The 20,609-nt window shown below is 39.5% G+C and overlaps 1 protein-coding gene across 3 annotated transcripts; it reads left to right on the top strand.

Moving 5' to 3' along the window:
• Nucleotides 1-879: 879 nt before the first annotated feature.
• LOC115902639 (arylsulfatase D-like) lies at nt 880-15,669 on the top strand. Of its 3 annotated transcripts, XM_030946318.1 has the most exons (12): nt 880-1,041; nt 1,708-1,757; nt 2,918-2,967; nt 3,499-3,648; nt 4,973-5,094; nt 6,532-6,654; nt 10,360-10,783; nt 11,521-11,657; nt 12,866-13,000; nt 14,042-14,204; nt 14,496-14,617; nt 15,295-15,669. In XM_030946318.1, the coding sequence occupies exons 3-12, from the start codon at nt 2,942-2,944 to the stop codon at nt 15,663-15,665; spliced, it is 1,773 nt and encodes a 590-aa protein (XP_030802178.1). In that variant the 5' UTR covers nt 880-1,041; nt 1,708-1,757; nt 2,918-2,941; the 3' UTR covers nt 15,666-15,669. The 3 variants fall into 3 exon arrangements, with proteins under 3 accessions (XP_030802178.1, XP_030802169.1, XP_030802185.1); XM_030946309.1 differs by lacking the exon at nt 1,708-1,757; XM_030946325.1 differs by lacking the exon at nt 1,708-1,757 and having other exon boundaries at nt 2,870-2,967.
• The last annotated feature ends 4,940 nt before the right edge of the window (nt 15,670-20,609 follow it).

Raw genomic sequence — 20,609 nt, 5'->3', positions numbered from 1 at the left:
CTGTAATGCAGGTGAGGATCAGAAAGCAGACACAGAGAAGTCAAACCAGACACTTCACTCCTTCTGTGCATGTTGGCTGTAACCACTCCAGCATGTTAATACTGCGGTGGGAGGGAGCAGGGAAGGGATCTCCTGTGGTGCTCTAACTTGTCTTAAAGGTGCTCCACTAGAGTCCAACCTGAGCACTGCAATTTATACACCCAACTCACCACAACATCTCCCTTCTCTCATAAGATACAAAAGTGCAGGAAACTGTTAGTAAAGTAGGATTGCTCTTGGCTAATGCCTCATGCTGTCCCAAGACACTCAGTACAAGAGGACTTACATAAGAAAAAACAAAAAGGAAGCACTAGCCAGCATGTAACCTTAATTTGTCCCTTTGAGCGATGGCTAGGAAACAGGCAGCACTCAGAAGTGAAGCTGAATGACTCATTTTCTGAAAAAGAAAATTCAAGCCACTTACCAGCATTTCCTCCCCACCCTAGAACTATTTGTCTCAGCATGTGCAGAGACAACCACCTCACTGCAGCATGCACTCAGGGTGGCCATAAAGTGAGGAAATCAGCTCCATTTCTATTTCTACAACAAAGTGCTGCTCCATACATACAGTGATTTCCTTGGTGGAAGTGAGGAAATGTTTATTGGAAACTATTATTTATAGTACCTTTCACAGGAGTGTCTCAGACTTGAAGGACATAATTCCCATCCCTTGAGAAACTGGTGGTTAGGCAGAAAACATTTTAGCTGCATTTGTGGCGTTCCCCAGCCAGACCCTCACGCCCTGTGTGAATGTCAGAGTTGTGCAAACAGCAGGGGGAAGCGCAGCTTGAGACTCCATGAGAAGCCAGAGCATGCAGCTGCTTGGAAGCTCTGGCAGAACGTGCTTTTCCTGTGGTGAGCTCTGGGACGTGCAGCTGGGGCACATTTCGGGACTGCCTTCAGAAACGCCACGCAGTAGCAGCAGTCCTCGTGCCGAAAAAATTTGGAATCATTTTAAGTCACCAGTCTATCAACTGCCTGCTTTGAACACAACTTGGCCAGGTACTGTATTCCTCCCTTACTATGTTGGGAAATACACAGCAAAATGTTAATGGCTATTTGGATTTTTTTCCCCCTTCTGTAGATAAAAATATCTCAAGGGAGTTTTAAAATACTTTTCCCTTTAGAACAATGTTCTTCTCATACAAGGCTATGTATAAAGTGAGAGCTGCAGGCTATGTGTTTACAAGTCTAGGTTTGCTTTTACCTGCATCAAGTCTACAAAATAGGAATCTTTGAAAGAAATTTTCACAGACTGAACAGTACTGAATTAAGTGGTATTAGCTGTGTGACTTTTCACTGAGTGTTGCCAAGCTGATGTCACAAATACGTACTGTTCTCCAGAAAAGTGCATATGAGTATGTCTAAAACAACAAATATTTCCTCTTATGAGATTTTAGTATCTTGTAAGCATTTTATTAGAAAAGTAAAGACTGATTATAAACTTTGAATCAATACAGAAAACAAATGATAAAATATGAAAGATATGCAAGCTTTCATATGCAAGATATTCCCCCCAGGATTATTAAAATAGATGAAGAAAAGGACAAAAGCTAAATTACTTTGGGGGAGGGATTAACAATGGCAGAGGGAGGAAGGAGTTTTGCTTTAAGCCAAATTCAGTTCAGAGAGCAGAAGGGAATGTTTGCTTGTGATTTCTTTGTCTAGACTCCCATCACCTTTCACTGAGGAAATGGCTTGACAGGGATATAACACCAGTGAGTATAATAAATCAATAGCTGCTTTCAGTATATTGCCTGCTATTTTACAGGCAGCTTCTGGGGAGGTTCAGCCTTGAGCTCCAGCTGCACTTTAAATCTGTGTCTCTCTACTGTGTGGCAACCAACTGCACAATTAAATCTGATTATGTCCAACTCCCTTTTACTTCAACTCTTTTGGAGGCTTATAGGATATAAATGGTAAAGATGGCTGAGGTGTTCTCTTGAACTTTTCTTATAACTGCTTAGGATGCAGCAAAGGCACAAACTCACATGCAGGAAACTGAGTGTCTCTAGACAGGAGCGCTGCCTCACCTCTGGTGCTTGTAAGTAAGTGTTTGGGTGCCAGTTTTCTAAGCACAGAAATTTAATTTTTCCCAGTAAAGCTTGCAGTGTTGATGGATAAAATGCAAGAACTATGAATATTAACTAAACAGCTTAATACATCAATTCTGGAAAACAAAAATAAATATGAAACAAACATAATTCATAAAACTGAGGTGCTTGGGACACTTGAGCCAGGTGTGGGATAAATATCAAAGCAGTCTATTTTAAAGCTTTAGAATGAAGCTCACTCAGCCCCTACTTAAAATCTTCAAATAGCTTAATTTCACTGTCCTGAGAGTGAAAGAAAAACCCCAGAGAAACCTCTTCATTCTCAGAGTTAAGTAACAACAGGCCATTAATTCTTCCAAGAAATTACAATTGTTGGAAAAAGATGACTAGAATTTCTACAACTAAAAATTTCTCTTACAAGCCTGAAAAGAAACTTAGCATATTATGTGAAAAAGCACAATGCTGCAACTGTCTATGGTTATAGAAATGTAAATTATATTGAAGACTGGATTTTAAAGCACTATTTTTTCCTTTCTGAACATTAACTATTTTTTAATATAGATGATTCATGTAAGAAAATGGAAATATTTTGCTATTTAGAGATAAACTTCTTTACTCAAAAAGAAAAATCCCTCTAATAAAGGAAGGGCTAGCAATAAAAATAACATGAATGCCTTTACTCTTCTTCATTTGGGGTCTGATCTGAGATGCACTGGAGTAAATAAAACAGAATGTTAACAGGCTTCGAGTAAGTTTTTAATCTATTTTTATTTCAGTTACTACTAGGAAGATGTAACTATGACAGAGTACTCTTGGTTTTGCAGGATTTGAACACTCCAAATGCAGAAATGATTTGGCAACTAACATCTCATTGGTAAGAAAAAAACACGAGTTACTGTTGTATCATACTTAGATCTAAAGTGAACAAAGCTTAATAATGATGCAATACTGTGTTATAAAAGAGTAGCATTGTGTATCTCACAATGCAATTTTTGTTTGTTTTTCTTCTTATTAACTCTTTCACAACCCAAAGATCCCAGTCCAGGCAAAAACCATGTCAGAGGAAGTTGATCCCATTCTCAGCTTCCCAGAACAACCCTTTATAAACATCCAAAGCCATGAAGCAAAATCATCTGTATTCCATCTGCTGCATGTAAATTCCCATGTGAGACTGCTCACAGGAAACTTGGAAACAATCAGGAAAGGAGATTTTTTAAAATTATAGTCCTGACATTTTCCTCTTCATTACCTCAATTTGAGTAAATGATAAACACTTAGTACACCCTCTGTGTCTGGACAGAGTGGTCTGGTCTGCAGCCAAGCTCACGACAGAGGGTCTCTGGCCACATGCAGGGGAGTGATGGATGGCCAGGTCACTGGCTTCTTTTACTCTTCTGTGTTTCAGGTCACCCCTGGTTACACCCCTGATTTTTGCTCTGCTTCTGCAAGCACCATTCACCCAGCCTTCCACCATCACCCAGCCAAACTTTGTCCTGCTGCTGGCTGATGATCTCGGCATAGGGGATGTAGGCTGCTATGGGAATCATACTATCAGGTAAGGAAACTGCCCCCAAGGGTGAACAGAGCTGGTGTAATATATGGGCTCTTTTAGCCACTGGTTCTCTGCTGTGCAAAGAACAGCAGGATTTTGAAACAGCAGTTTGGGAGCACCTAGTGCTCCTTGGAGGAGGAATGTTTATCAGCTAACTGAGATGGCAATTGTGCTGAAGGGTGGAGCTACACCAACCGCTTTGCCCAGTTACCCTGGACTGCACCTCTGGTGAAAGGCTGTAGAGAATAAGAAATGTTGCAGGTGTTATTTCCTGGCAGTGTGTCTTTGAGTGAGGAATCATAACAGTATGAGTACAAAGCAACAAAACATCCAGGATCTTTCAAAATCCTACTGAAGGTTTTGCCTTCTTGTGAACACCATTAAACTGATAATTGGAAAAACAAAATTGTAAAACTGAAGCTCAATCTAATCTCAAATAGAAGTAGGCACACCTTGAATTGGAAGAGGGAGATATTGTATTCTGAAATGTAAGATATTGCCTTGTCTGTAACTAGTGTGCTAGGCAAGCTTGTTTTTGTTGGTTGCCAGTTGTTTGCAAAATACCCTCTTCTCACCTACTTATTCATGTGTAACTTAATTCATGTTGCCGTGAGAGATTGCCACACAGTGTGAAAACATGCAGGATTTCTTTCCCTTTTTCTCCTTTTCCCTTGCTACAAATGTCATGAGAAGCACTTTGTTACCTTCCTTATCGGTACTGTAAGTCATGGAGCATCTTGTCTAGTCAAGCACTGTCACCCTGTGGCAACCAAATTACCATTACACTGATACACTGAGGCTGATACACAGCTCTTTGAGAAGCTAGTGTAGGAAAGGCAGCTCTGGGGGAATGAAAGGTCTTTGCTGTGAGGGTGGTGAGGCACTGGTTGTCCTGAGAAGCTGTGGATGCCCCATTCTCAGAAGTGTTCCAAGCCAGGCTGGATAGGGCTCTGAGCAATCTCATCTAATGGAAAGTGTTCCTGCCCATGGCGGGGGGGTTGGAATTTTGTGATTTTTAAGGTCCCTTTCAGCCCAAACCATTCTACAATTCTATGATTTCTTCAAGACTCTTCATAGGACAAGGGGAAAAAAAAAAGAAAAAAAAAAGAAAAGGGTTATCTCGAAATTAATACAGATACTGATTTTTAATGAAGAAGAAAAAGAGAAATATTTTCCCGTCGCTTGAGAAAATTTAAATAAATTGCAAAAATATTTCCTGGCCATCTTCAAATAGAACAAACTTCTGAAAATAAAGATAAATATATAATTTCTTATTCCCCTGAAAGACTCTCTGGATGATGTCTGGTGGCATTGGTTGCATTTTTAGGACCCCGAACATTGATGGCCTGGCAAAGGAAGGAGTGAAGCTGACCCAGCACATCGCTGCAGCCCCGCTCTGCACGCCCAGCAGAGCAGCTTTCCTCACGGGCAGATACCCCCTCCGATCAGGTTTGCCTTGCAAAGCCTCGCACCCTTCAAACATTGCTCTGCTGCTGGGGAGAACAGTGTCATACAAGGGGCACAGAAGAAATGAGGGTGTGCAGACAGGGGTGACACAGACACCCCATCCTCACTGAGACACACGAGGTGTCAGACCGGCTTTGAGGTGGCTTCTCTCTTTGTAGGGTATTTGTGAACTGGTCTGGGGGGAAGCAGAGCAGAGAAGGATCAGCTTTGCAGAGCATCTTGGTCTCCCCCAAAGCACAATTTTGGCTACCTTTTGACACTCTTTGGTACAGATTGCAGCCAGAATGGAGTTAGAGCAAACTGTTACATTCAAAAAAGTCATTATGTAAAACAGGAAGAATAGTAACAACATGCTCACAAAGCACTAGTTAAATTAATTTCTGTCAGAGGTGACTCATCATCAGATGTCAGAAGCAGCTCAGCCCTGCAGGGAGCAGAGTAGACTTGTGCAGATGTGTGTCCATTCCCTCCAGTCAAGGTGCAGAACGAGTTATTCGTGGGAAAGCTTCTTTATGTATCTGTCAAAATTAATCTGTCCTAGGAGATAACAGTTTGAAAGCAATATTATTTTTCCCAATTGTGTTTTTGAAGAAAAAACGCTATCCTGTCAAACTGCATCCCTGAGATGAAAAGGTATGAAAAACAAATAGCTCTACATGTTTCTAACAGCAACCCTGAAATGCTTGTTCTATTGCAAATTATCTTCGGAGCCTTCATTCCTGAGGCATTTTGAAGCTGATATGTCATCCTACTTTTATCATGACAGCTCCCACTGACACTGGTAGTTTGAAAACAGTAGTAGTTTGAAAGGGCTTGTACAGACCCTTTCCCTCTGTATCAGCAGGGCCAGGGATGTTCAGTGCTACAATGACAGATTGAACTTTACATAGCGCTGTATGATGGGGTCATGCCAGGATAAAATACTAAATAGTAGGGTGTAAACCTGCAGGTGAAGAGGAGATAGCAACTCTGTGGGGCTCAGAGATCAGATACCAGACAGGCAAGGAAGCCCTGAGCTCCCTGGCAGCCCTCAGTGAGCTGGAGTCTGAGGCTGACAGGGGCCTGAAGTCTCCTTGTGCTCCTCCCTGCCCTCACATTCACGCTAAGGAAGGGCATTTCATACAGCCCAGGTGCCACTGTGACGTAGAAAATCTCCTACACAACCATGTAATTCCAAATGAAATGAAATTAAAGAAAAAAGTCTCAATATGAGATACAAAGATGAAAGAATAGGCACTATGGTGGGTCCTAACTCTTTCTTAATTTTGTCTAGGGTCTTAGATTCATTTTCCCAAACAAACAGCATTAGGAAAAATGTTTAACACTACCATTTCAATGAAATCAGGAAACAAAAAAGTATGTTGGATAAAAGTACTCAACCCTTTATACTGACCCAGATTGTTTTTATTGCATTTTTAGGGATGGATGCTACAAATGATTACCGCGTTATTTTTTGGAATGCCGGCTCAGGAGGGCTTCCTCCAAATGAAACCACTTTTGCCAAAATACTGCAGCACCAAGGCTACAGCACAGGACTGATAGGTATGGGGGCACTCCTCTCCTAAAGATGTTCTTGCATGTTCTTTCACCTGCACATCTCACTCAAACCATTTGTTTCAGTTAGTAACTGCTTGTACTTCAGTTGTAATATTTTTATTTTCTGATCAAGAATAATATATAAATAGAAACTCTGACCAAAAAGTACTTCTCTTAAGAGAACAAGCATAAGATGAAGAGGGCAATTTTACCATTGACCCATTTTCAAGCACAGCTGTGGTTGTTAAAATACATGACCGAAAATTTTATTAATTTGTGAATATTATTATGCCAGATATAAAATACTTATTCCAATACTATTTCATTTTTAAAAAGTAAAAATATGAGTGTCATTTAAACATGCATTATGATGTTTTATACACTTCAGAGCAGATTCACACAAAAGGGAACAACTGCTACTTAAAACATCAGAGACAGTTAATAGTGTCACAAGATTGGGCCTTTCAGATACAGAAACAAAGGAATTTTTTTTTCTTCAGTCACAGCATGTCACTGTAGCTTATCAAGATTTCAGTACAGCCCAAAAACACTGCGTTCTTCAGCATCAATGTGAATTTCATTTTACTTTATATTTTATAGCTCTATTTTTTTTTTAGTACAGTTGTAACTTTTCGTCATGTTCTTGTTCCAAATAATTATTTATCTTAGATGTGCCACATAGTTCCACAGACTGATAAAGCACAAACATTCCTGGCTGATTTTTCAGCTATTTACCCTACCTCAACTGAGCATGTAAAATGTCAAAATCCAAAATCTGTATCTGGCACATAAAAATATTAGCTGCACAAACCAACTGAATTTGTTAATAAAACTTCCTGCAGAAATAGATTTTTATTCATTCAACAGAATAAATCTAAGCCACACCAGACAAAACTAAAAGAAGCCTTCCAAGCAATTCAAATTTTGCATTACCGAAGTTCCATCTCCTATTAGTTTTGTAGTGATATTACTTTAGTTGTTTAAATCAGCTCATAGAACAGACTGTGCATGCTTCATCTTGGTTTCAGCATGTTGTCACTAAAAAAATAATCAGATTTGTCTCCTCTCCCCCCAGGGAATTGCCCTGAGGCAGGAGTCCTGCTGCTTGCCTCCCAGAAGCAAAACAAGGAGGCATTTTCCCTGTGGGCATCTCAGCTAAAAATCACACCACAGGTGCCAAAAGCATCACTTAGATTAACCAGATTGACAGATCCTGATTAATTGCACCATGGGGGATGATGAGAAGCACCAGTGATAGGTGACACGCAGAATACCAAAAGAATTTTACATTCAAGTCATGAAGCAAAAAAATCTTAACATCTACTCATGTCACTACAGCTGAATGAGCACTAAGTAGTCTCACCTGAATTGTTTGTGATTGTTTTGCCCTGAGCACAACCAGTTTAATTGCAAAGTTAAATCCTATTAATAACCTGCAGCCTGAGGTGATAATGAGATTTTTCGTTGCGAAATGCTTTGAAGGTTCTTTGCAGTCAGAAAACCAATGCTGTATAAGTAATGCCCTCAGAGATTAATTTATCTTAATTATATGTTTAGTTTAGCTTCTGCAGATTTGATTCTTTTCTAGCATGCCAGAAACCTTTATTGACCTCAGCTGGAGATTTAGGTGTTGGAGTGCATCTGAATTCCAACAATACTTTAACTGCACCTGTATTTACAACCTATGCATTTATGTATTGATTACAAACCTGTTTCATTCTACAGCCAGCTCTAAATATGTCAGGAGGTAAACTGAGTAGAGATTTTAGCTCAAAGCAATTCATCCACCTACTCTAGAGCTTTCATTCTTCCTTTATATTTACAGCTGAGAAACAGCAATTTTTTTCTCCTCTGGGGCAGTTTTTCTGCTCCTATTGTAATGCACTGCAATTCTATTGAACCTCACTCAGAGTTGGCTGCTATTATATGTACTGATAACATAATGAACCATTTATTGAGAATAACTTCATTCTGGAAGTGTCTCAGGTTGCTGTTGATAATTGCTGCCCCGAGATGCGTAGGATGTCTCTGCTTTGGCCTGCTCAACTGAAGAACAAGTCTGGACTCTTCACTTTTCGGTCTTGAGGTTGTTTATTAATTCTTATCTATAAAATTTTCTTTTTGCCCAGTGGAGATCTACTCTGCAGGGCAGCCACAGGCACTCTGACCGCCTCAGAGGTGGCGTTGTCCTTTTACACTACAAACTACCTGTATCATATTTACACTTAATTCCCAATACCTATCACCTATGTTAGACAGTGCACTTCTACTCTAAACCAATTCCAAAGTGCCAACATCACTGCAGAAAAGGGAGAACAAGAAGAAGAAGAAGAAAGGCTAGACACGCCCAGATTCCTCCATCTTGTCCCCATAACTCCTATACCAAAACCCCTAAAATCTACATTTTCACCCTGTGATCATTTTGTTATTACACTATTCAAACCTGTGTGACTTTCATGTCCTCATACAAAGTTGGCAACTTGCTCCAAGGGTCAAAATCAAATCCCCAGGTGTTCTGGGCAGCATGCCAGGGTCTCCGAGCCCCCTGGCGGGGTCCTCGGCAACTCTGGACACCCGGAGGGATGCGCTGAGTTCCGACAGAAATGCACAGTTCCTCTCTCTACAACAAGAATTAGTTTCAAATTAGTTTTCAAGTAAAGTTCTTAATGTCCATTTTGATCTGACATCCAAGATCTGCAAAAGATGCCATTAAGCCTCTGATGAGTGGTAGATTTTGTTCACTCAGTTCAGACATTCTCAAACCTCAGTGTTTGAACCAAACGAGCCAATTTACTATGTCACCACCTAAGTGCCTAACCAGGCTGTTTGAATAAGCTGGAGGGGAAGCAAAAGCAAGGTTTTGGTGTGCCATTCATGAAAGTAGTGGGAGTGTTCATAATGAAGAACAAATTGTGTTGTAAAAGGTCAAGAGATGTTCCTTCTGATAAATGAAGATCTCAGTATTTAAAAGAAGTAGGCTTGAACACTTTAAAAATTTGATTAAATCCAAATAAATGGCAAAATATTTATAAAACAAAGTCTTTTATTCTCAGTCAGTATGTGGAGATATAATGGTCATCAAAGTTACTTACAAATGTACAGCTTTATGAGAAATCCTGATCTCCTGAGCTCAAGTTTTTCTGGATCCAGAGGTTTGTCTGGCAAACAGTTAGATGAGCTGCTAGTTAACTACTCTATCCATATTTTCCCTTATCAATCTGGTACCAACACAGAGTGTTGCCATAGTCCTGACACCAAGCACTTCAAAACCTCCCAGGAACAAGTCTGCATAGCACTTTGAAGGTAAAGGGACAACAAAAGAAGGTTATTTCCCCCTATGCTTACAAAAGGACAGCTTCCTACTATTTGATGCTTGACAGGTCTCCAGGAAGGCCATACATTTTTGCTCAGTTTGAAATTTTTCTCAATTTCTAGTTGCTGTTATATGGGGTTTTTTTATGTTTGATCAAAGCTACAGGGCATGAATATATATACAGAGCACCAAAAAATGTGTTAAAAATTTATAAATTGTAGAGGTTTACTTTAGTCAATCCCATTATATAACTACATACTTGGTATATTTTTGTGTAGGATGAAGCTGTTATCACAAGCAGAAAACAACCAACCACTTTTTGAGAAATGTTTTGTGTAAGGAAAAGTCCTTTCTTTTAAAATATTATCTTTTTATATTTTAATAACTTCTATTTTCAGGGAAGTGGCATCAAGGTGTTAACTGTGAATCCCGCAATGACCATTGCCATCACCCTTTGAAACATGGATTTGACTACTTCTATGGGATGCCTTTTACACTAATAAGTGACTGTCAGCCAACAGAAACACCAGAGATGGACAGAGCCTTCAGGAGGAAACTCTGGCTTTCCACTCAGATGATAGGGCTCATTACATTCACTGCTGTCCTTGGGAGACTGACTGGCCTGATTTCAGTCCACTGGAGAACACTGGCCTGCCTTGCTGGGTTCAGTCTCCTGTTCTTCATATCCTGGTTCTCAAGTTATGGATTTGTGCGCTACTGGAACTGCATTATGATGAGAAACCATGGAATCACTGAGCAGCCAATGGTGACAGACAGAACAACGTCCCTTATCTTGAGAGAGTCCATTTCATTTATTGAAAGGTGAAGACTTCCTTTGTCCACAAATTTCCTAGTTCTTGCACATTTTGCAGCCTGTAAATATCACTTTCCTCTTTCATGTCTTTATAAGTTTTTATAATTTTTACAGTATTATGTAGGATTTTAAGTACTGTTATTTTTATTAATTTTAAATAATATCAATAGTTATATAATGTAATTTAAAAAGAAAAAAAAATCAGCTGCTTAAGTATGCCCCTTATTACTAGCTTCACTAAAGCTAATTAATACTTCCCAATTTCCATGGATTGTATTGAATATTTCTAGGCTATATTTAAGAAATATGTATACCTATCAATGAGAGCAGCACTGCAGCTTTAGGAAGGAATAGCAGGTGATATCAGAAATGTGTGTGTGGGCCGGGGAAGGAGAAGCAGAGCTGTGATGTAGCCTTATCATATGGACTGATAAGTGAGCAACAGCTGTCAGGGGATGAGACTGCTGCCTTCACTTCAGTAGCACAGTGGTGCTTTGCAATAGCAGGAAGTGGATCTTCAATCTGGAAGTTTCTATCTATGATTTAGGGTAGAAAAAGGATATTTTATACAGACCCAAAATTATTCTAAGGGATCCTAATCACTGGGTTATAGTATCTTACAAAGTAAGGTGTTTCTGAAGGGACTGTTGCAATATCTATACCAAAATGACACCATTTTCACTACAACTGATCTGCATTGAGGGCCTTCCTCCCTAATAACACAGTGTTGATTTCTGTTTTGTAGAAATAAGCACAAGCCATTCCTCCTCTTTCTTTCCTTTTTGCATTCCCACACCCCTCTCCTCACCACAGAGAAGTTTCTTGGAAGGAGCAGACACGGTTTATATGGAGACAATGTAGAGGAGATGGACTGGATGGTGGGTAAGTCAACGAGGCATATAACAATGTCTCCAACTATCAAATACATAGGTCTAAATAAAAAGTTTTTATTAAAAAAGCAAGGAAGATGATTAAAAGCATGTACAAAAAAATCATAAGCATTTAATGAACATCTGACAATCTTGTGTGAGTGCTGTTGACTTATAGTGTTGGTTTTTTACTTTCTCAAGTCTTGGGCCAAATGTTCACTCTTTTTTTTTTGGTTAAGTGTTTACCAGTTTTAACCATGTTCCCTTAGCTCCCATCAAGGAGCTTTCCTGTTCTTCTTACTAAACATGTGATATTTTATTTTCTATGATTAGTAAAGACCAGGTCATTTCAGCCTCTTATAATCATTTCTAAGCAGAACACATCAGAAGGTGATAAAATTGATCAGCAAATTAATTTCAGATGAAAAACAGCAGGTTATTTATTTGGGACAGCTGCACTAAGCAGAATACTGGATATTTTTCAGCCATCATCATAAATCCAGAAATGTTCATCAGTGTTATTTGGTATGCCCCCCACAATAAGATTCATGCTATTTCTCGGGCTGTTTTTCTGGAGGGGAAGGAGAATTATTTATCATTCAGTCATGATAGACAAAAAGTACTCACATTTGCAAAAGAGAGTCAGGTAGACATACAAGAAGAATTTGGTTTCAAACCTGTCTAACATTTACATACTGCAAATATCATTAAGGATGTCAAAACCAGCTCAAGAATTACTTTCAAATTTAAAGGCACTTCGTTATTAATGCATATTATATCCATGCAGTAATGTAATGCAAATCCTAACTGTGGTCTAGACAATATAACATAAGGGTAACTTTATGTTTTTCCATAGTTTTCATGATGGCCACCACTGATGCAGACACTAACTTTTAGATCATCATTTCTTTCCATATTTTTACAGTACATGGTATTTTTTTGCCCTTGACAATACAGGCTTTTTGTCTGTGACTGTGGTTCTTGCACCCCCTGTTAAAATACCAATAATAAAGTAGTGGTGACAACACAGCACAAATTTTCTGTGTTTTTAGAGACAATGAAATCATAACAAAAAATATCAATCTTAAAAATATTAAACAATGAGTAAGCTTACATAGGTAAGAAATTACACTGGTAAATGTTTGCAAGTCAGAGGTTAAAATTTATGTAGTATGAGGGATATTTTTGCTTTTTAATACACACATATTCTTGCGTTTACAGGTCAGGTTCTCAATGCTATTGACAAGGAGGGCTTGAAAGAAACTACACTAGTTTATTTTGCCTCTGATCATGGTGGATGGCTGGAAAGACAAGAAGGTGGAAGGCAGTTGGGTGGCTGGAATGGAATATACAAAGGTAAGAGCTGTTAGGGACAGTGACAACCCAGTGTCTTGGTTTGGAAAACAGGAGTCTGCTAAGGAAGGCAGGAGCCTCCCCTGAAATGGAAAATGTAAACCCCCTCCCTCCGAATTTCTATAAATTTTAAATTAAGGAGCTCTCAGGCAAAAAAATGGGAGCAGGAATAACAGTTCTTTACTAGGGAAGAAAATAAAAAGATAAAATAAACAATGCAGTGAAATAAAACAACACTGACAGAGTCAGAACACAACCTGACGCCCTGTTGGTCAGGTGTTGGTAGCAGTCCAATTGGAATTGTGGCTGCAGTCCTCCTGGAATGTCAGGTGTGGTTCTGTTGGAGCAGGGATCCTGTAGAAGGCTGTACTCTTCCTCTGAAGATCCAGTGGAAGAGGCAGCTGTTCCTCTGGGAAAATCCAGTGGAGAAGCTGTGCTGGTGTTCCAGTAACTCAAGATTATATCCAGGTAGGAATGCTTGGCTCCTCCCTCTGGGTGGAGCATCTCACAGTGGGATGCTGTAGTTCCTATCAGTCAGGCAGTGACATTCAACAGCCTGTTATCAGCAGATGTCTCCCCAGAGGGAGGAGGGGTTGTGGAAGAGGTAAGGAAAACTGCCCACTTAACAGAAGACAACTGCCATACAGATGGCAAATAGAATACAATTTGCTTGGCAATCCAGGACACCCAGCAACAACTAATAAAAAACTTAGAACACCCCTAAGGTTTAAGTAAGATTATACACTCAAGAAGTAACGCTGGTTTATTACCAAGAAGCAAATATGTCTCATTCTAATTAGGTGTGTAACAATGTAGTAAATTCTAACCCGGGCAGGTATCCTTTGTAAGCATGAGTTCTCAGATTTTCGGGTTCTAGTCTACTGAACACATTTTCACTACTGCTTAGTAGGAGCTTAGTAGCAAAAACAAAAGTATAAAGAAGGCTCATCAAGGTAATATAATAATACAATAAAATTTATGCAAAAATTCTCTTCATTTTAAATCAAACTTTTATTTTTAATTTTTCTTTTTATTTAATGAAAGGTGGAAAAGCTATGGGAGGCTGGGAAGGAGGAATCCGTGTCCCAGGGATATTTAGATGGCCAGGAGTGTTACCTGCAGGCACAGTTATTGATGAACCTACAAGCCTTATGGATATTTATCCTACAGTAGTTCATTTGGCTGGAGGGGAAGTTCCTCAGGACAGGTACAAACAAAAGAATCTTTATTCCTCCTTCTTTCCCAAAACAATGGACAATCTAGCTTGGGAACGCATTCTAAGAGCTTGATGTTTTCTTTTTCAGTCCTGTTGCTTTTTTAGACAAATCAATGTCTACGAGTTCAGTCACCTCTTTTCTACCTTAGAGATTGAGCCCCTACCTGCCATCTTCTGCGATCCCCTTTCTTGTCCAGAGCTGCCAGTTCCAGGGAGAGGTGTGCAAATGGAGCAGAGTCCTGTGCAGCTCACCTCAGCCCTGTGGTGTGTTTCTCGTGCCAGGGTGATGGACGGCCGGGACCTGCTGCCTTTGCTGCGCGGAGCAGTGGAGCACTCGGAGCACGAGTTCCTGTTCCATTACTGTGGCATTCACTTGCACGCTGTGCGCTGGCACCAGAAGGACAGTGAGTACACAGATTGGTCACAGACATATTTTATGAAAAATCTTTTTGCTAGGATCTTTTTCTCCTGAGAAGCTGAGAGGCCTCAGAAACAAAATGTAAACAATAATTATCTGCTGCTGTGGAATGCAACAGGTGCATCTTTGATTGGTCTTATGTAGTTGTTTTTAATTAATGGCCAATCATAGTCCAGCTGTCTCAGACTCTCTGGTCAGTCACAAGATTTTATTATCATTCCATTCCATTCCTTGCTAGCCTTCTGATGAAATCTTTTCTTCTATTCTTTTAAAACAGTTTTAATATATATTTTTTTTTAATATAATATATATCATAAAATAATAAATCAGCTTTCTGAAACATGGAGTCAAGATTCTCATCTCTTCCCTCATCCTGGGACCCCTGCAAACACCACCACACAGCTTCTGCCAAAGAATTATGTTCACTCTACAGGAGGGCACATTGTTCTAACACATTATTGTTCTGGGATTCGGTCTTCCCAAGTACTTCAGGTGTAATGTGGTAAAGAATTTACTGGCATTGTCTGTGTTGTACAGCACCAGGAGAAATTACTGCATTAGCTAATAAGTGTAGAGCTGAAGTGCATCCAGAAATGAACTCTAGAAAAACATTCACTCTTCCTTGTTATAACTAGCCTTCTGTGATTCTTTCTTTCCTGCCAGCTGGAGCTGTTTGGAAGGCTCATTACATGACTCCTATTTTCAGTCCTCCTGGAGCTGGGGCTTGTTATGACAGAGGATTTTGCCAATGCTTTGGCGAAGGAGTGACCCATCATGAGCCTCCATTGCTCTTTGAGCTCTCACAAGACCCTTCTGAAGCCAAACCTCTCTCAGCTGACACAGAGCCCCTCTTTGACACTGTCATAAGGAAGATTGGCAGAGCCATAGAGGAGCATCGCAGGACCCTGACTCCAGTGCCAGAGCAGCTCTCTGTGTCCAACGTGGTGTGGAAACCGTGGCTGCAGCCGTGCTGTGGGACATTCCCGTTCTGTTGGTGTGATAAAGAAGGTGATAATAAACTTGCTGACCTATAAAGGAGTGAACCTGATACTTTCTCAAAAATGTATTTAGATTAAGAGTGTTTCCTTTGGGGGTCATTTGTTTCTCTAAATTGAGCCTTTATGAGATAATTTTTCCAGTGAATGGCAAGTATTTAGTAGAGATAGGTTTAAGCTGGATACTCTCAGGGAGGGATCAAGATAGATGATCCAAAGACCATGTTTTAACTAGCATCTGCTGACAAGTGAATGAATAGTTCAAATGCACTGAAGCAGGCCAAGATTAGAGCTGTACAAGTAATAATTCTGAATGTTTATTCAGAAGCTTTCCTTTGGGTTTTTACACTGAATTTCTAAGTGATTCCTGGACTGAGGTTTCCCTTAATTTTGTTATCCTTATCTCTCCTTTTGTTATCCTGACAATGCATAAGGTGACCCTATAATAAATATTTGCAGACTAATGCTTCCAAAATCATTAGAAAATAGTCTTGCCTGCAGTTCCTCAAAAAATCTTTCTTAGGTGAGGCTTTCTTCTTCCCTTGTAGCTAGTGACTCCAGCAGCAGTGATGATGACAGCTGATTGTCCTGGGCAAGGTGTAGAGCTTGGAAACGTGACAACCTGGGCAGTGGCTGTCTGAGCTCTCTGAGAAGGGTGGGACTCCTCTGGTTGGAGTCAGCTTCTTTTCATGGAGAGGAAATAAAGGAAAGCATTGTTCTTGTCCAAAGCTCCCTTTGCCTCCAGCTCCCTAAACAGCACTGGCAAGGGCCTTTTGACATCGATGGCCACAGCAGTGCCGCACTGATAACCACCAGTCCAGTGACAGGACTGCACAAGTTATCCTGCTGCCCTGATCTCAGTCATAAATGTTTCCTGCTGACAAGTAGTACGTTCAGAAAGATAGCAAACAGTAATTATGAAAACAAGCAATAATTTGCTATGGAAAAAAAGAAGTGGAGAATTAAGGTATGTTTTTGCTTCACAAGTTATATTTTCACTCTAAATAGCTAGAATTACTTAGGTCTCTCTCTTTGCTTTTGTGCTTTTTTTTTTTTGCTGCAGTTCATTCCTTCTTTGTGCTAAAATAATTGTTCCTAATTAAGCGGCCTTGCAGGTAATGCTTTTCTTTGTAGGGCTGTAAATACATCTGTTCACATAGACATGTTTACACTGCTATATCAGAATAGTTACACATCTGAGAACATAATTTGTCCATCTGTTTTACTTCCCTGTTTTTAATTATTCTTTAACTTCATTGCTAGGACCAATTTATCTTATTCATCTTACTTGGTAAACATTTAGATTATTTTGGTTTTATTTCCTCTCTTGCTTCCCACAATTCAGTCACCAGGAAATCTGCAGGTAAACAAAGCCCTGCAGATTAAAAGCAAAATTTTATTTTATGCTGTGACTTCATGCGTTTCACATGTTATAATTCAACCAGATGCTCCATCAGTGCTATTGATGAGAGAGGCGCTTAGTCTTACCGTGAAAAATTCAAGACATTTGCTAAATCCATCACTTTCACATGTTCTGATTGCTGTACTTCCTCCATTGTTGGAAATGTCTGGTTTTTTTCTTCATTTGAGTGTATTCTGTTCAACTGGTTCTTTCTTGCAGAGATTTAAAGGTCTTTTCATATTCAAAATGAATTGTTTTCTTTAGCTGAAATTACTGTAATCAGACTGGAATTTTTCAATATCCACAGTTATTTTCCAGGATATCACTTCCATTCTCAAACCAGTTTAGTATGTGGGATTTTATGTCCTCTCAATATCTGCGAATATGAGCGAACCAGTTTCTCTCATGCTGAAATACTTCATAGCACTGTAGGATATGTATATCCATTAGGACCAGGGGGTACTGGAAAACATCTGAGATAGGATTTGTCCTGGACACTGGTGCCAGCACATGAAAGCACAGTGATCATCCCCTGCTGATCTCCAGAGTGCCATGGGATCAACAACCATTCAGGGTAGAAAGCACATTACACTTGGAGTGATGTCAGGCAATGATAATATCATCCCTGCCTTGAAAATAACATACTTGGAAACACTCTAACTAGCAAAGACTAATCAGCTTGCTCATATACTTGCTCACATCTCTTTTTCTTTTTTCTACAAGACTCATGGGCTACTATTTCAGTGCAAATAATTTGGTAAGACTGACTTTTTCTGCTTAGTCACAACACGGTTTTCATCTCATTGATTTATGCTGGTCGTAGCCTAAGATGACGCAGATAGTGTTCAAGACACGATTTCAAGAGTGTCTTACAAAACTCCTAAGATCTAAATTTGGATACTGAAAATGTTTTCAAACACAGCAGAAAGCAATATTTGAGCATGAAAATCAAGCTGTTAAAAACATAATTATCTCCTTTAATTTGAAAATTGGACATAAAATATTTGTCTGTTTTACTGAAAGGAAATCTGTGAAGAACAAGGAAAAAGAAATCATTCTATAAGTAGTATTGTAGTATTTGATCTTTTCTGGTTGCTTGTTTGTTTGTTTTTATGTTAGAATAAGAGCAATATTTTTAAGCTGGTTTTGAACTCTCCTGGACCCACACTGGTCAAGTGCTTCAGCTTGACTTCAGCATTTAACCATCAAAAAGATCACAGTTTTCAGTATTTTAAGCTAAGCCTCTGTGGACACCATGTTAGAATATTCTGATAGTTTGTCAGGCTTAATTAATAGTTTTGTCCCTGGACATTCAAGTTGGTATCAGTGATGTCTACACTTGAACACAGTCTCAAACAAGACTGTCTGTGCTGCTAAATAGCATTGCAGGGGCAAACCAAAATATCAGTAATCAATGGCAATACCTGAAAATGTCAAAATCAGGATTATAAATTTAAAAACTCACACAGCATCTGTCAGTACCATGAAGGGACACAATGTTGCCTCATAATTTCCACTATGTGTCACAACATCACATGCTTTACAAATAAGCATTTTTATCCTATCTAAAGAAGCAATTAAAGTTATTATTGTAAATTACTAGTAATATATAAAGAACATGCTCTTACTTGTCCTGCTTTTCAGGATTTCACTTCAGTTTGCATTGTTTTGTCACTGGGGCTTCACTGTTTTGTTTTTGCACACTTTAGCATCCTTCACAGTTTGTTGATAGTTTTTGTTATAAAGGAATTTACTAATCTCAGCAGAAGCCTGGGATACTTGCAAAATTCAAACATGAGCCAGTTATAGAGTTGACTCTCTACTACTAGGCAGTTCATTTATTTCTTACTAGTCACTGCTACAATTAATGAATTATTTTTAACACAAATTTGCAAGTATTTTTTTAAATAGATGTTCAATTTATGTGAAAGAAGTTGAGAAATCAAAAAAAACTGTAATAATCAGGAAATTATACATAAGTTGATTTATTTCACCCTTTTTCATTCTTTCTCTGGAGGCCAAACTAAAGATGCTGGTAACAAAGAGTGCTTTAAAAGCATCACATCACCTTAGTATGCTTCTGATTATGGTAGATGGTCAGAGACACAAGATGAAGGAGCCTTTCTAGCAGGACAGAGCAAATTTCCACAGATGTGAGAGTTGGAAATGGTGTGATCAGATCTGCCCTGGAGTAAAAAGGCCAAACCCAAACCCCTACTTTCTTCACTGAATCTTTACGGAGTGGATCCTTCCATTGAGTCTTGGTTTTTAATCCAGGAATTTTCTGCTGCCTCCTGAATTGTACCATTTCTATCTAGTTTTTCCAAGTCCCTCAAAAAACAAAATTGTCTTCATGTTTCTGAAGCTTTCCTTTAGTATCTTCTCCTTAATGCATGCAAGCATCCTACTCTCCACAATGGAGTGTGAACCTCATTCCCTGCAATCTCATTTTTTTCGCCACTTTTCCCAGCTACCAATTACTTTTTTGGGCAGAAGCTTTTAGTGAAAATATTGCAGTAACTACTGCTATATGCTGATAATATTTAAGACCCTAATGCTCCCCTTGATTTCTGGACAGCACACCCACTGATGATGCTGTGAATACCATTGTAATTATCAAGGGTAAATTAGTTAGTAGTAAACTAACTAGTAAACTAGTTAGTAAATTCTGTTTTCTCCTTCTTGCCATAGTTTTTTTATTAAAATTAATTTTGGCCTTTGAGCAAGAACATGTCTACACCAAGAATCTCTCTCCTGTTTTCTGCCTTTCTTTGAATAAAGCCCTTATTCAATGTATTACAGCATAACACCTTTATACCCTCTTCTTAAACCAGTATAAGCACACACAGCCAGGAAAAAGAGGGGTCCAGTACCCCCATGGGACTGAGAAGATACATGGCAAGCCAGACTGTGCAACCACATGTGTATTAGTGCTGGCACAGGAGAGAGCTCACAAAGAGAGGAACTATAATAACATCAGAGGGAATTAGCCTGGCTGCCAGGACTGGCGCACATACACCAACGTGGATGTGATGGATACAGTGATGGATTTTCTTTGATCCCAAGGGAGCAGGTTGGCTCATTCTGCATCAGTCTGGGCTCTTCCACTTCCATCTACAGGATGGTTCTCCCCACGGTGTGCTGTGGCCGACAGTCTCACTGCCTGGCATTTAAGAGCTTTCCCTTAGTTGCTGCTCAAGCTCTTGTTTGCCTTGGCATTTACAGCAGCTGGATGTCCAGCATCCGCTTTAGAACAATTCTTCCTTACTCAACACATGTTACCAGGGGAAGGCAGGGAAGCCGCCCCTGCAGCAGGCAGGATGAAGTAAACGCCTTTGACCACTTTTTCAAACAAGACTGACATCTGCCAATTATTCTGATACAACAATATCATGGTTTTGCTAACTCCTCCTTGGAAGCAAAGATCAGAAAGCCTGAGGTGAAGAGGGAAGTGACAACAAAGCTACTGCAGTGAGTGAGCATGGAGTAAGTAAAAGACTGGGGGGTTGTTTGGGTTTCTTTTCTTTTCCCCTCTCTTTTTGGTTGGATGGTTTTATTCTGTTAAAAGAAAAAGAAACCAA

Source organism: Camarhynchus parvulus, chromosome 1 (assembly GCF_901933205.1).
Source record: "Camarhynchus parvulus chromosome 1, STF_HiC, whole genome shotgun sequence".
NCBI classification, from domain to species: Eukaryota; Metazoa; Chordata; class Aves; order Passeriformes; family Thraupidae; genus Camarhynchus; species Camarhynchus parvulus.
This window is presented reverse-complemented; position numbering and strand designations above follow the sequence as displayed.